Source organism: Lepidochelys kempii, chromosome 3, assembly GCF_965140265.1.
Source record: "Lepidochelys kempii isolate rLepKem1 chromosome 3, rLepKem1.hap2, whole genome shotgun sequence".
Classification (NCBI taxonomy): domain Eukaryota; kingdom Metazoa; phylum Chordata; order Testudines; family Cheloniidae; genus Lepidochelys; species Lepidochelys kempii.
The window spans coordinates 142,502,867-142,516,386 of record NC_133258.1 but is presented as its reverse complement, the minus strand read 5'-3'; the positions used below and the strand labels follow the sequence as shown (position 1 = coordinate 142,516,386).

At 38.7% G+C, this 13,520-nt stretch overlaps 1 protein-coding gene across 1 annotated transcript in view; it reads left to right on the top strand.

Annotated features, from left to right (window-relative positions):
• MEMO1 (mediator of cell motility 1) overlaps window positions 1-13,520 on the top strand; it is a 50,139-nt gene that overhangs the window by 19,196 nt on the left and 17,423 nt on the right. Inside the window, exons 2-3 of the mRNA XM_073338318.1 lie at window positions 6,757-6,838; window positions 11,668-11,736. Coding sequence (XP_073194419.1) covers window positions 6,757-6,838; window positions 11,668-11,736 — 151 coding nt within the window. The remainder of the gene's footprint in view (window positions 1-6,756; window positions 6,839-11,667; window positions 11,737-13,520) is intronic.

Here is a 13,520-nt window from a genome sequence, read left to right as displayed (position 1 = left end):
AAATTGCGGTGGCTGTCTGCTTCTAAGCAATGTCCTGTGAACTCCGGGGCAAGCTGAATCTAAATTCTGCTGCAAGATCTGCAGGACCGGTGGGGGGGACACAGACTGGAAATTAGATGACAACTTTAATAAAATTTTAAAATGCAAGTTTTTAAATACAGTCCGTATAAGAGCTCCTGTTATTTAGTGTATTAAATTCAGTTTGTTTTACACTGTTTGCACATCTTCCATTTTCACTATGCCAAAGCTTTTTTTATTAACACATAGCTGCATTGTAGGAGTTGTTTGGTGAAGCTGGATGTGTTGGCACCTGTAGGCATCAGAGGCAGTTTGGGATTGTGGGATAAGCATATTTGCTGGCTGTTTCTGCTAAAATAATTATCAGTGAATTGGGTTAGCCATATTGGAATTGTCATCTTCAGGTTTCAAAATAAACACCCCATAGAAGTTAATATGGGCTAATTCACACATCTTTTATCTGTTTTAGGTTCCCTGCTGACTCATGAAGACAACACTGCATTGATTTATCTTGATTCATGTTTTCTGTATATTTTGATCACAACCATAAATGGCTAAAAAATCATAAAATGAAAGTTGGAACTCTGGCAATAAGTCTATGCTAAGGGGTGGGTGGATTCCATAGCAAATTCTTCAGATGCAGAATATGCAAGGCCCTGCTTGTAGGTCCCGGTCACAGAGTTGCCACTGGACCAGGGACTATGGGAGCCTTCAGCTTGTCATCTTAGACTTCCATTTCAAACGTTTCATTAGGTATCCCCATGGCTCTGGTACAAAGTAATCATTACACTCTTGTTACTGAAGGGTGAACTAGGAGGCTGAAGAGAAGTAAAAGAGGAAAATAAGAGTTTTGAGGGTTGAAAGCAAGATGGCATTAGTGAAAAATACATTGAATTGAACTGCGAGCTCCTGGGGACAGAATTTTTTTCTAACTATGTAATGTGCAATAAGATGCTGATTGTGACGGGAGCCTCTGGGTGTTACTTCAATACAAATAATTTAACCAAAGTGGTAAGCATTTATAGGAAACTTAGTCTGAGGGGAATGCACACACACAGGGTTGTGGATCTATTAAGATGTTCACGTAGCAAACCTTGCATATATGTCTGAACTTATTGTAACCTTTACACTTTTCCCTATTCCCACCCTTTTTTGTTGCTTGCATTTGTCATGTCTATAAACATTGTAAGCTCTTCAAGGCAGGTATCGCCTCTTTTATATAAGGCTAACGATTTTTGCAATCTTTCTTGGTACTTGAGTAATTTTGTCTTTGTTTTAAACTTCAGATTTGGCTTGTATCTGCCGTAATCCATAGTGAAGACAATCATTTTAGCTTTGAGTGTGATAATTTGGTTAAGAAATAAAGAAGTTAAAAACCTTTTGAAGTGATTATGCAAATGTTCTGTTTACTTCATTTTCTTTAGTACATAATTTTAACTTTTAGCAACTTTTAATAAATTTAGCTTTTAACTTTAACGTTTTACAAAGCTATTCAAATGCATTACTGGCATTCATTTGTCTGGAATCAAGAACAGTGAAATAAAAGCTGTTGTTAGTCATTGGTCAGACTTTTACTTGAATGTCTCTGTGATCTTAAATTATCTGTTGTGTCTAGGGTTTACAGTGCAGGTGAATGTGTTGATTCATGGTTGAATCTGTTGAGACAGTCAACACCTCAATTGGATCCATGACCTTTCTTAAAATGATACTGCTTTGTACATTCTAAGAAACTGATTTGTAATATAATGTGTATTATCCTTGCTTTAATGACATGATTCTTTGAATGCAACTTCTGCTAGAGTACACATTTCAAATGTGTGTTTCAGTATAATTTTTTCTTACATAAATAAGGTCATTCAGTGTTCACAATTCTTTGATGTGCCGTTAAGATTGAGAATTTATTTGCCAAAAAAATCAAAAGTTGGGGTTTCCACAGCATCATTAATTTGGCTCTGTTTCATTCCCTGAGTACCAAGGGTTACATTTAACATCGTAATTCTAATGCAAAATATTTGTGCAATACAGTAAAACCTCAGAGTTATGAACACCTTGGGAATGTAAGTTGTTCGTAACTCTGAAATGTTGTAACTCTGAACAAAATGTTATGATTTTTGTTTCAAAAGTTTCCAATTGAACATTCACTTAGTACAGCTTTGAAAATTTACTATGCAGAAGAAAAATGCTGCTTGTGACCATCTTAATTTAAATGAAACAAACACAGTAACAGTTTCCTTATCTTTTTAAACTTTCCCCATTTTTTTAGTAATTTATGTTTAGTATTATGTTTAGTAATTTATGTAGCTCACGAAAGCTTATGCTCTAATAAATTGGTTAGTCTCTAAGGTGCCACAAGTACTCCTTTTCTTTTTATGTTTAACACAGTACTGTACTGTATTTGTTTTTGTTTTGCTTTGTTTTTTTGGCGTGTGTCTCTGCTGTTGCCTGATTGCATACTTGCAGTACCAAATGAGGAGTGTGGTTGACTGGTCAGTTTGTAACTCTTAGGTTCTACTGTGTACTATGTTACTATCTGTGGGAGGACCATAATTTTTGAATTTCCTGACTCTTTTGCACTGACATTTCTAATTTGGTTGTTGCACCTTCTTTGGACAGCACTGTTCCATTCGGACACCAGTGTTTCTCCACTGTCAAGCAGTAGCAGATGACTGGTGTCTTGAAAGTTGGCTTTCCAATGCAGGAGAAATCAGTGATGCAGAGTCTGAGTATATTCTAAGTATAACACATGCACTAGTCCTGTAATAGTGATAGGCAACAGCATGTAGTGCAATCCCTTTTTTCAGGAATCTCTACCCAGCACCAGTGCCCAGTTCGTCCCCAGAGAGCAGCTCTGTCTCAAGAAATGAATAATTGGATACCAAGGCAGAGAAAAACTCTACTGCTATTCACACAGCTCCCTTTCCAAGGGCCTCTGCACAGAACCTTGCGTAATCAAGACTAACACTGCATGTCTTTTCAAGTCTGAACATTTTCTTACATACTAAGAAAAATAATTTGGATACTGTAATAGCACACCTGGTGATGCTTATTATAATGTAACACCTAGTGCAAATTCTTTTTGTATACGGTTACTCATCATGCAAAAACAGAGGAATTGGTGTTTTGCAGTGAGCAACAATGACTCAAACTGCACAGAATCTTAAAATTGTGGTTAATTGCAAGGAAAATTTGAAAATTGATACAAATAGCTCATGCTTTTTTAAGTAACATGCAAAAGATTTTCCAGCTATTACCACAAGTAAAGTGAGGTTCCAGTGGAAATGAAAGAGTATATGTGGTGTTTATGGCATGAACTCTTGATCTGTTTCCAAAGCAGTCCTCCCTCCACTAGAAAATAAAATCGGATCATATATTGGATCAGTTTGGAAATAATCAATGAAGAATCCATTAAGAGGAGTTAATTTTTTTCAGTGTTCACATTCCAGGCTATTATGAAGGCACCTAAGAGCTTGATTGATGCAATTTTGATTGCAGTTCTTCTCAGTCAGGAGCTACTGTTTTCTGTTGAGAGAAGGTTTAATACATGACCTTACAATTACCAAAACTACCACATACCACAACTTTAACTTTGGCTAGCTATGGCAGCTTTCCATCCCTCACTTTAACTGTCCTTCTGCACACAAATCTTTACTGGTTCAGCCAACTACCCACAACTATTAGTATTAGAGGAGAAAATAATCTGGTAAATCTACATGTGCAGGAGGGACAGAGGTTAAGGTTGCAGTATGAGATCTGCAGTATGCCATTGCTGTAATGTTAAGGTGCAATCTTTTGAGTGAGGGAGTAGAGAATATGTGAAAAGCCCAGCTCTGTTCCCAACAGCTACTGAGAAGAAGGAAGTTGCTGAGCTTTCTACCAGGGTTCTGTCCCTGGACCCTGCTTGGGGGCTCCATCTCTCCAGAGCCTCGGGAAGGAATAATAGCTGTCAGTTAAAGAAACTTCTTTATTTCTAACTGATGGAAGCAGGAAGCAACACACTATTTTGTGTTGCCTTTTATCCCAGATCTTCCCCAACCTTCTATAGGTCTTGTCTTGACTTGTGATAAACTCATTATACTTTTTGTCTGTGTAAATCTGAAACAGAACTCAAAACTGGGATCAGAAGAGCTTTTAAGTGACCGCTTTAGTTTCTGATACAGACATTAGCAGCATAGTGGTTTGGTTTGGTCTCTTCACTTACTTTTTCGTAATGCATTTTAATCTGTTAATTTTCTTTTGCTTGTTACCTGGTTAAGAAATTTTCAGAATGGAAGGAATTTTTAAAGTAAATAATTCAGTTTCCAGGTATAATCTGAGGAAAAAACCCTGCTTGCATTTGGTCAGTTTCATGCCCTTCTGTTAACTGTTTTTAAAACATGATATTTTTCAAGTTAATTCACAGTGTAGATAAGAGACTCTGTATATTTTTCCCCTTGGATATGCCTGGGCTCAAAGAATAAGGAGATTGTAAAAAAAAAATGTAGAGGGCACAAACCTATATTTTTCCTTTGAGAGGCACCTTTAAAAGCTGCATCTATACTGTATGTTGAACCATATTTGAACTTGGTTTAAATACAGCTCCAGATAACCTGGTTCCAAAAATTGGCCCCCAACCCTGAAGATTTACTGAGTGCTTCCCCTGTGAGGCTTTTGACTTTGAGTGTTGATGGTACTCAACAGATTCCAGTGTTTGGCCAACTGATATAAACAGGGAAAAAATGAAACCATTTTCAAAAAAGCATATTGTAGCCTAAGTCCTAGCTTGTTCTCAAGACTACGTTACTGCTTAGTCTTGAATGGTTTTCAAAATCACTGTTAGCTAAATTATGTTCTGTCCACATTGGGAGCAAAACCATGCTGTGTGAAATAGTTTTTAAAATTAGTTTTTACTAGCACTAAATCTTTAATGGTGGTTGTGCTTGGAAGAGTGTGGCAGGGATTGTTTGGAGTGCTAGTGACAAGTGGAATGAAGGAGGGAGAAAGAGTGACAAGAAAAGATAGTTTTCAAAGAGTGGGTGAAAGGAGAAAAATATAAAAGTGCATGTGTAACCTTTCTGGATAGTCAAGAGTGTCTGCTTTAACACTGCTGCTTCACCATTATTGGTTGATTAATTACTTGTAATCCTCCTGGTAGAAGTGAGGCTTTTGGTTGTGTCTAGTAATAGCTGTTTCCAGTATTTTCTTAAGATATGTAACTTAAGTCGACATACCTTAGATTGACTTACAGTGGTGTCTACACCACGCTATGTTGACGGGAAACGCTCCCCCATCAACATACCTTCCACCTCTCTGGGAGGCAGAGTACTGAAGTCAACAGGAGAGCGCTCTCCCATTGACCTATCGCGTCTTCACCAGACCAGCTAAATCGATGCCCACTGCATCAATTACAGCAGCACCAATTTAGCCTGTAGGGAAGACAAGCCCTGGCTGTCATGCTGGCTGCATGCCACTATTTAAGTTGTTTAGAGGTCTAAACAAATCCTCGAAGAAATTGTCAGCTTGAAATCTAGTCAGTTTGAAAAATGATTGTAAAATAGTTTCAGGTGCTACATCTGTCCCTGAGTTTCCCTGCCAATATTTGTCACAGAAACAGGGGATACTGATTTTCTGTACAATACATTGCAAGTGAAATTGACTTAAGACAAAGTTCTGTCAAATGCATGTAGTAAACTAACTGAAAAAATATACGTTTCTTTACTCTTTTTGTTATAATAGTATATTATGTGTTATTTGTAACAATAGTAAGTAAACATTTTTCAGATGGAAGTAAAATTTTTAAAAAGTTAATTGTGTTTCTCTAATAAAGAACATTGTGTTATAATATGGTAAATATCAGTTTCCCAAGAGTAATTTTACACCAAGAGGGAGTACTCTGATGTAAATATATTAAAACATATTTTCTTAATGTTGCCAATAATATCTCTGATTGAAATAATTTCTTATAACCCACAAGGGCTAGTAAAGTTGCAAATGCTCAGCACCTGTAAGGGTGCTCAGTAACGTGTGGCATTGGGCCCTAAAATGAAAACTATTAAATGAAATGGTATGAGTACTGATTCTATAGGGCTGTTTACTGAACTCTGAACTAACTTCAGATACTGTACTTCTTCTTAATATATGTCTGGAATTTTCTCACTTTAGACAGCCTGGTATCTGCTTCACAGGTTTCTAGCTCACAGTTTGCTATAGTCAATTAGGGATCGTTAACAAGCAGACTTATCATAGCTATTGGCCACCTTCTTGGAATTATATTTAATCGGTAATACTTGGTAGCTGAGGCCTTTGGTCACATTCATTTTTGTTCATATTGTTTTCTCTAGCACTCATAGTTCTAATTATTCATTTTGAAATCTAAACAGTAGATAATTAACAAAGTAAACTAATTGAATGTATACATCACCCTCTTGTGAGATTGTCAGTGATAGTTGTGGCTCTGGGCACATTATGTGTGTGTCTTCTGTTCACCGAACAAGAACAAGCTTGTTGCGCAAATGATGAAGTAATTATAGTTTTGGAGGCTAAAAACGTTCCTGACATGACCTTAAGCAATATGAGCCATGCTGCTTTTATAACTTTTGTTTGCTTGTTTATTTTTTATACTCTTGAAACACAAACCTTTGATTTTATTTATAATAGTTTTAAATCTCATGGCAATATTTTAAGATTACTTACTGTACTTGGTTATATTTTAAACTGTGATAAATTATTTCATTATTTCAATATTTCCTTGTCTTTTTGTAGGACCCCAGCTGAATGCACAGCTAGAAGGTTGGCTTTCTCAAGTACAATCTACAAAAAGACCTGCTAGAGCCATTATTGCACCGTAAGTTTCATATCTGTATTTTAACATTTGAGATATTAAGTCCTTTCTTCAGATCTTTCTTAAAGTGTTGTTTTCTGCCTAAGTAGTATGCTGACTGGGCTCCAATTATATTGGGATTCTCAAACTGGGTATCGTGACCCCTCAGTGGGTTGCAAGATGGTTACATGGGAGTTGTGAGCTGTCAGCTCCATGGGGCTGACAGCCCTTTGCCCCCATTAAATTAAATTCCCCCCCGTTTTTATTTTATAAAGTGATCTCACTCAGAGGCTTGCTGTGTGAAATGGATCACCAATACAAAAATTTTGAAAACCACTGAAAATACTCTGAATATCATGAAAACTGAGGCATAAAACCTGTGCACAGTATATGTGATTGATTATTAGTTTCTGTGGACAGATGAGATAATAAAAGCATTCCTTTTCCCAGAAAAAGGTTTGATCCTACAAGCCAGTTCAGAGGTGATGTAGTAGAGTGATAGTATAAAGATTGCAAACTCATCAGAAGAAGGGACTGTGATTCTTTCTTTGTCTGTATAGAACCAAGCACATAATTAGTACTATATTAATAATAATAATGGCTACCTAGATTCTGTAAACATCTTATGCTAATATGCATTTTGACTTGTGGATCAGTTCAGGTTTATCCTTTTTTGCTTCTATTTTTTTTCACTTTATAAGAATTTCAGTTTTAAATGTTTTTTAAATAATATTTGATTTGGGTTCTAGAAATATCTTTGTATGACTCTGCTTGGTGTGTCTGCATCTGAAAAATGCCTTCAGAATGATGAAGTAGAATTTGTACCAGACTTTCAAAAAAGTTACTCTTTGGGCTGTGAACAAGCTAGATACAGTTAAGCCCAAATGATAATTCTCTTCAAACATTTGAAATAGCAGGAAAAAGTGGCTTATTAATATTCCTCCTCATCCAAAAGAGCAGTGACACTGACTAATTCTAGACTTCTAGGTAATGCATGTTGTTGTCTTTTCAGTGATCAAAGAGGACCATGAACTAAATACCCCTGTACTTTTATTTAAATGTAATGCTTGGTGTATATTTATAACAATATCACAGAAGTTACAGTAAGAAACTGGACCCAAATCCTGCTAACATTATGGAAGACAGTGTGGTCAAGTGGACAAGTACTGGACTGAGAGTCAGGAAACCTGAGTTCTATTTCCAGCTCTGCTACTCGTTCTTTTTGTGACCTTGAGCAAATCATTCATTCATCAGTGTCTCTGCTTTCTTCCCTGTAAAATGAGACAGTGATGCCTACTTTCCTTGATAAAAATGGTTTGAGATCATTGAATGGAATAAGTAGTGTAGAGAGAAATTACAGACGAGGTAGTCAGATTTTTAAGGTCAGAAGGGATCATTGTATTTCATGATGGCTGTATTTCAAGGAATCCCTGTTGAGGTTACAGGGACAAACCATCCCGATGAGTCGAAAGAATAGTAAATATGGCAGGCGACCAACTTGGCTTAATGGTGAAATCCTAGCGGATCTTAAACATAAAAAAGAAGCTTACAAGAAGTGGAAGGTTGGACATATGACCAGGGAAGAGTATAAAAATATTGCTCGGGCATGTAGGAATGTTATCAGGAGGGCCAAATCGCACCTGGAGCTGCAGCTAGCCAGAGATGTCAAGAGTAACAAGAAGGGTTTCTTCAGGTATGTTGGCAACAAGAAGAAAGCCAAGGAATGTGTGGGCCCCTTACTGAATGAGGGAGGCAACCTAGTGACAGAGGATGTGGAAAAAGCTAATGTACTCAATGCTTTTTTTGCCTCTGTTTTCACTAACAAGGTCAGCTCCCAGACTGCTGCGCTGGGCATCACAAAATGCGGAAGAGATGGCCAGCCCTCTGTGGAGATAGAGGCGGTTAGGGACTATTTAGAAAAGCTGGACGTGCACAAGTCCATGGGGCCGGACGAGTTGCATCCGAGAGTGCTGAAGGAATTGGCGGCTGTGATTGCAGAGCCACTGGCCATTATCTTTGAAAACTCGTGGCGAACCGGGGAAGTCCCGGATGACTGGAAAAAGGCTAATGTAGCGCCAATCTTTAAAAAAGGGAAGAAGGAAGATCCTGGGAACTACAGGCCAGTCAGCCTCACCTCAGTCCCTGGAAAAATCATGGAGCAGGTCCTCAAAGAATCAATCCTGAAGCACTTGCATGAGAGGAAAGTGATCAGGAACAGCCAGCATGGATTCACCAAGGGAAGGTCATGCCTGACTAATCTAATCGCCTTTTATGATGAGATTACTGGTTCTGTGGATGAAGGGAAAGCAGTGGATGTATTGTTTCTTGACTTTAGCAAAGCTTTTGACACGGTCTCCCACAGTATTCTTGTCAGCAAGTTAAGGAAGTATGGGCTGGATGAATGCACTATAAGGTGGGTAGAAAGCTGGCTAAATTGTCGGGCTCAACGGGTAGTGATCAATGGCTCCATGTCTAGTTGGCAGCCGGTATCAAGTGGAGTGCCCCAAGGGTCGGTCCTGGGGCCAGTTTTATTCAATATCTTCATAAATGATCTGGAGGATGGTGTGGATTGCACTCTCAGCAAATTTGCGGATGATACTAAACTGGGAGGAGTGGTAGATACGCTGGAGGGGAGGGATAGGATACAGAAGGACCTAGACCAATTGGAAGATTGGGCCAAAAGGAATCTGATGAGGTTCAATAAGGATAAGTGCAGGGTCCTGCACTTAGGACGGAAGAACCCAATGCACAGCTACAGACTAGGGACCGAATGGCTAGGCAGCAGTTCTGCAGAAAAGGACCTAGGGGTTACAGTGGACGAAAAGCTGGATATGAGTCAGCAGTGTGCCCTTGTTGCCAAGAAGGCCAATGGCATTTTGGGATGTATAAGTAGGGGCATAGCGAGCAGATCGAGGGACGTGATCGTTCCCCTCTATTCGACATTGGTGAGGCCTCATCTGGAGTACTGTGTGCAGTTTTGGGCCCCACACTTCAAGAAGGATGTGGATAAATTGGAGAGAGTCCAGCGAAGGGCAACAAAAATGATTAGGGGTCTGGAACACATGAGTTATGAGGAGAGGCTGAGGGAGCTGGGATTGTTTAGCCTGCAGAAGAGAAGAATGAGGGGGGATTTGATAGCTGCTTTCAACTACCTGAAAGGGGGTTCCAAAGAGGATGGCTCTAGACTGTTCTCAATGGTAGCAGATGACAGAACGAGGAGTAATGGTCTCAAGTTGCAGTGGGGGAGGTTTAGATTGGATATTAGGAAAAACTTTTTCACTAAGAGGGTGGTGAAACACTGGAATGCGTTACCTAGGGAGGTGGTAGAATCTCCTTCCTTAGAGGTTTTTAAGGTCAGGCTTGACAAAGCCCTGGCTGGGATGATTTAACTGGGAATTGGTCCTGCTTCGAGCAGGGGGTTGGACTAGATGACCTTCTGGGGTCCCTTCCAACCCTGATATTCTATGATTCTATGATTCTATGATTCATTGTGATCTACTCTGGTCTATGTAACAGGCCATCAGATTTCACCCAGTTGTCCTGCATTGAGCCCAACAATTTGAACTGCAGCGTATCTTTTACAAAGATAACCCCTCTTGATTTAAAGGATTTCCAACTCACTGTGTAAGCTTGTTTCAATGTGTAATTGCTTTCATTGGTAATTTCTTATTTCCAGTTGGAAGGTTTCTGTCTTCAACTTCTAGCCATTGGATTTTGTTATGCCTTTGCTGAATTAAAGACCCCTGTACTGTGTCAGATATCTTCTCTCTGCATAGATGCTTATTGACCACTTCTGTTGTAAGATTGATCTCCTCAAGTTTCTTGTTGAAAGGTGTGTTTTACAGACCACAAATCATTCCTGTAGTTCTTTTCTGAACCCTATCCAATTTTTCAACATTCTTTTCAAAGTGTGGACACTAGATCTAGACATAGGATTAAAAACAAATAGTCTAAATGACTGGAAACCTTTTGGTATATGATGGGTCCGGAAAACCAGGAAAGGGAAGGAGCATCTCTTCAGCCAGTGATGGCCACAGAGTGTGATAGGAAATGACAGGGTTCAACCCCACTCCTCTCATTTAATTTCCCAATAGTTGTAACCTTTACTGTGCTAGATTCCATGCATTTACCCCACATCCATTTGTTCTCTGGCAGATGTATTCCTTTCATTGCCAAGGTAGATCCCCTCTCTTCCTTTCCTACCTGCTTTCCATCACATATAGTAGCCCTTTAGTGCTAGAATATAGGTATTGCTTTCACCTTCTTCTTATTCATTACTCAGTGTTGCCACAAAGTTCTAATGATGTACAGCTGTATGGTGTGCAGCATATTGACAAACATGGAGAGCTAGGTGACCATGGATTTGTTATAGTATCTTAGATAAGTAATACATGTTAGTTAGTGCCAAGGGCTGCCTTTAGCAATGAGAGGTACAATGCCTATAAATAGGAGTAAATACAATATGTACAATATATCTGGGATGTCAGGTGCCGGTTAACCTTCAGTTTTGTGTTTTTATTTAGGTTTTTTGTCTTACAAAGATTTCCATTTCTTTTGCCATTTTCAAATAAGCTGTCAGTTTTGTTACTACTTTAAGTAGCCTTTCATAAGGAAAACAGTGGAACTTCTTCAAAAATAAATTATTAGAACATATTGTAACCAGCACATCCCACAGATACCTAATATTGCCTTTTAAAAGTGTCAGCCCTGGTTAATACTTGACAACTCTTATTTCACAAGTTGCTGTTTTGATCATTCTCTTAACAAGTTTTCTTTTTAGATTGCTAATATTAATATTCTGCTTGTTCTCAGTCTTAAACCTAAAAGTTAATTTTAAAAAATGTGTTTTGTAGCCATGCTGGATATACTTACTGTGGGTCATGTGCAGCCCATGCTTACAAACAAGTGGATCCAACTGTTACGTAAGTAGCACTAAAATATCTCCATTATATATATATAGATAGATAGATAGATATAAATATATATATATAGTGTGTATATAAAATGTGTATGTATATTTATATGCAAATTTTTTTTACAGTGGACGTTCTTTAACAGCATAGATTAAGCTGACTGGAGCTCTTCTGATTAAGTTCTGAAATGTTGACTTTTCCGTTGTGATTGATAGTACATTTTATAAAAAATTGTCATATTTCCTGGCTAAACTCTGCCATCTGGAAAGGTGTCAAAAACATATTTTCATTACTTTATGTCTTAGACCTTAGCATACTCCCTAACCTTTATTTTTCCCTCCTATAACCATAATGCATAGTTTAAAAATAAAAATATCAAATATTTAGTGTAATCCTGTTGGAGATGAAAATTTGTATTAGATTTTTTTCTGAACATTTGGGGAGAGGAAACTTATTTAAACTTGAAACTTTCTGGGTCTTGCCTCTTAAATTGAATGTACTCTTTCTGTCTGTATTTTGTAGTAATAACATTAGTTTGATATTTATTGTTTGTTGTTTATGATACCTCTCAGTTTCAAAGAGAGTCTGAGCTGTTTCTTTGGTTACAGTTACTTTTTTAAAGAACATGAAAGTAAGATCTAAATCCTGCAATAAACTCTGTTGATTCAGGGGTCTACCCCTATAGAGCTCATTTTGGGATTAGGGTCTATGTGTAGCAAGATTCTGTTAGCTCCAAATGGGCCCGATTCAATGGCATGCTTTGATTAGTACCTTACTTTTACATATTTCACATGCAGTCCTACTGATTTCAGTGGAAGTAAGGTGCTATTCTATGTGAGTAAAGATGGCAGAACTTGGCACAATATTTTTAAAGTACTGTGACTGTCTCTCCCGGTTTTATTACAGTGTAACTCCATTGAAACTGGACTTGACATAAAACTGGAGTAATTCAGTGGTAGCTCTTTATGTGAACTTGATCCAGCTCCCTTTCATAGTCAGTTGATGCACTCTCACTGGCCTCACTGGCAGTTAGACCTGTATGGTCATAGATTTTTAGGATCATTACAGTCTTCTAGTCCAGCAGTGCTCAAACTGTGGGTCGGGACCCCATTTTAATGGGGTCACCAGGGCTGGCGTTAGACTTACTGGGGCTGAGCCCCACTGCCTGGGGCTGAAGTCAAAGCCTGAGGGCTTCAGCCCTGGGCGGTGGGGCTCAGGTTACAGGCTCCTCCCTTCCCCCTCCCCCCGGCCTTGGGATGAAGCCCTTGGGCTTTGACTTTGACCCACTGGCCCGGGGCAGTGGGGCTTTGGCCTTCCCCACTCCTGAGGTCATGTAGTAATTTTTGTTGTCAGAATGGGGTCGCGGTGCAAAGAAGTTTGAGAATCCCTGTTCTAGTCTGATCTCCTGCATACCACAGGACATAGAATTTCACCAAGTAAATCCTGAATCAAGTCCATAACTTCTGGTTGAGATAGAAAATATCCTTTAGGAAGACATCCAGTCTTAAGTTCTCTGGTGTTCTATAAGTATAATTACACAAAAAAACTACATTAAAAGAACATTAAAAGGTGCAAAGTCAAGAACTCAGAAGGTAGAAGATGCCAGAATTAAGGTTGCCTGTACAACACAATTAGTGATCACCTCTGAAAGTTTGGTTAAGTGACATTGAACCTCTGTGGCAGAGGCAGGAATAGAATCCAGTTCTCCAGGACAGCATTTGGCTGCCTTAACAATGAGGCAGTCCTTTCCCTTCCTGCAATCAGTGGCCTCATTCACGACACACCTTCCAAAG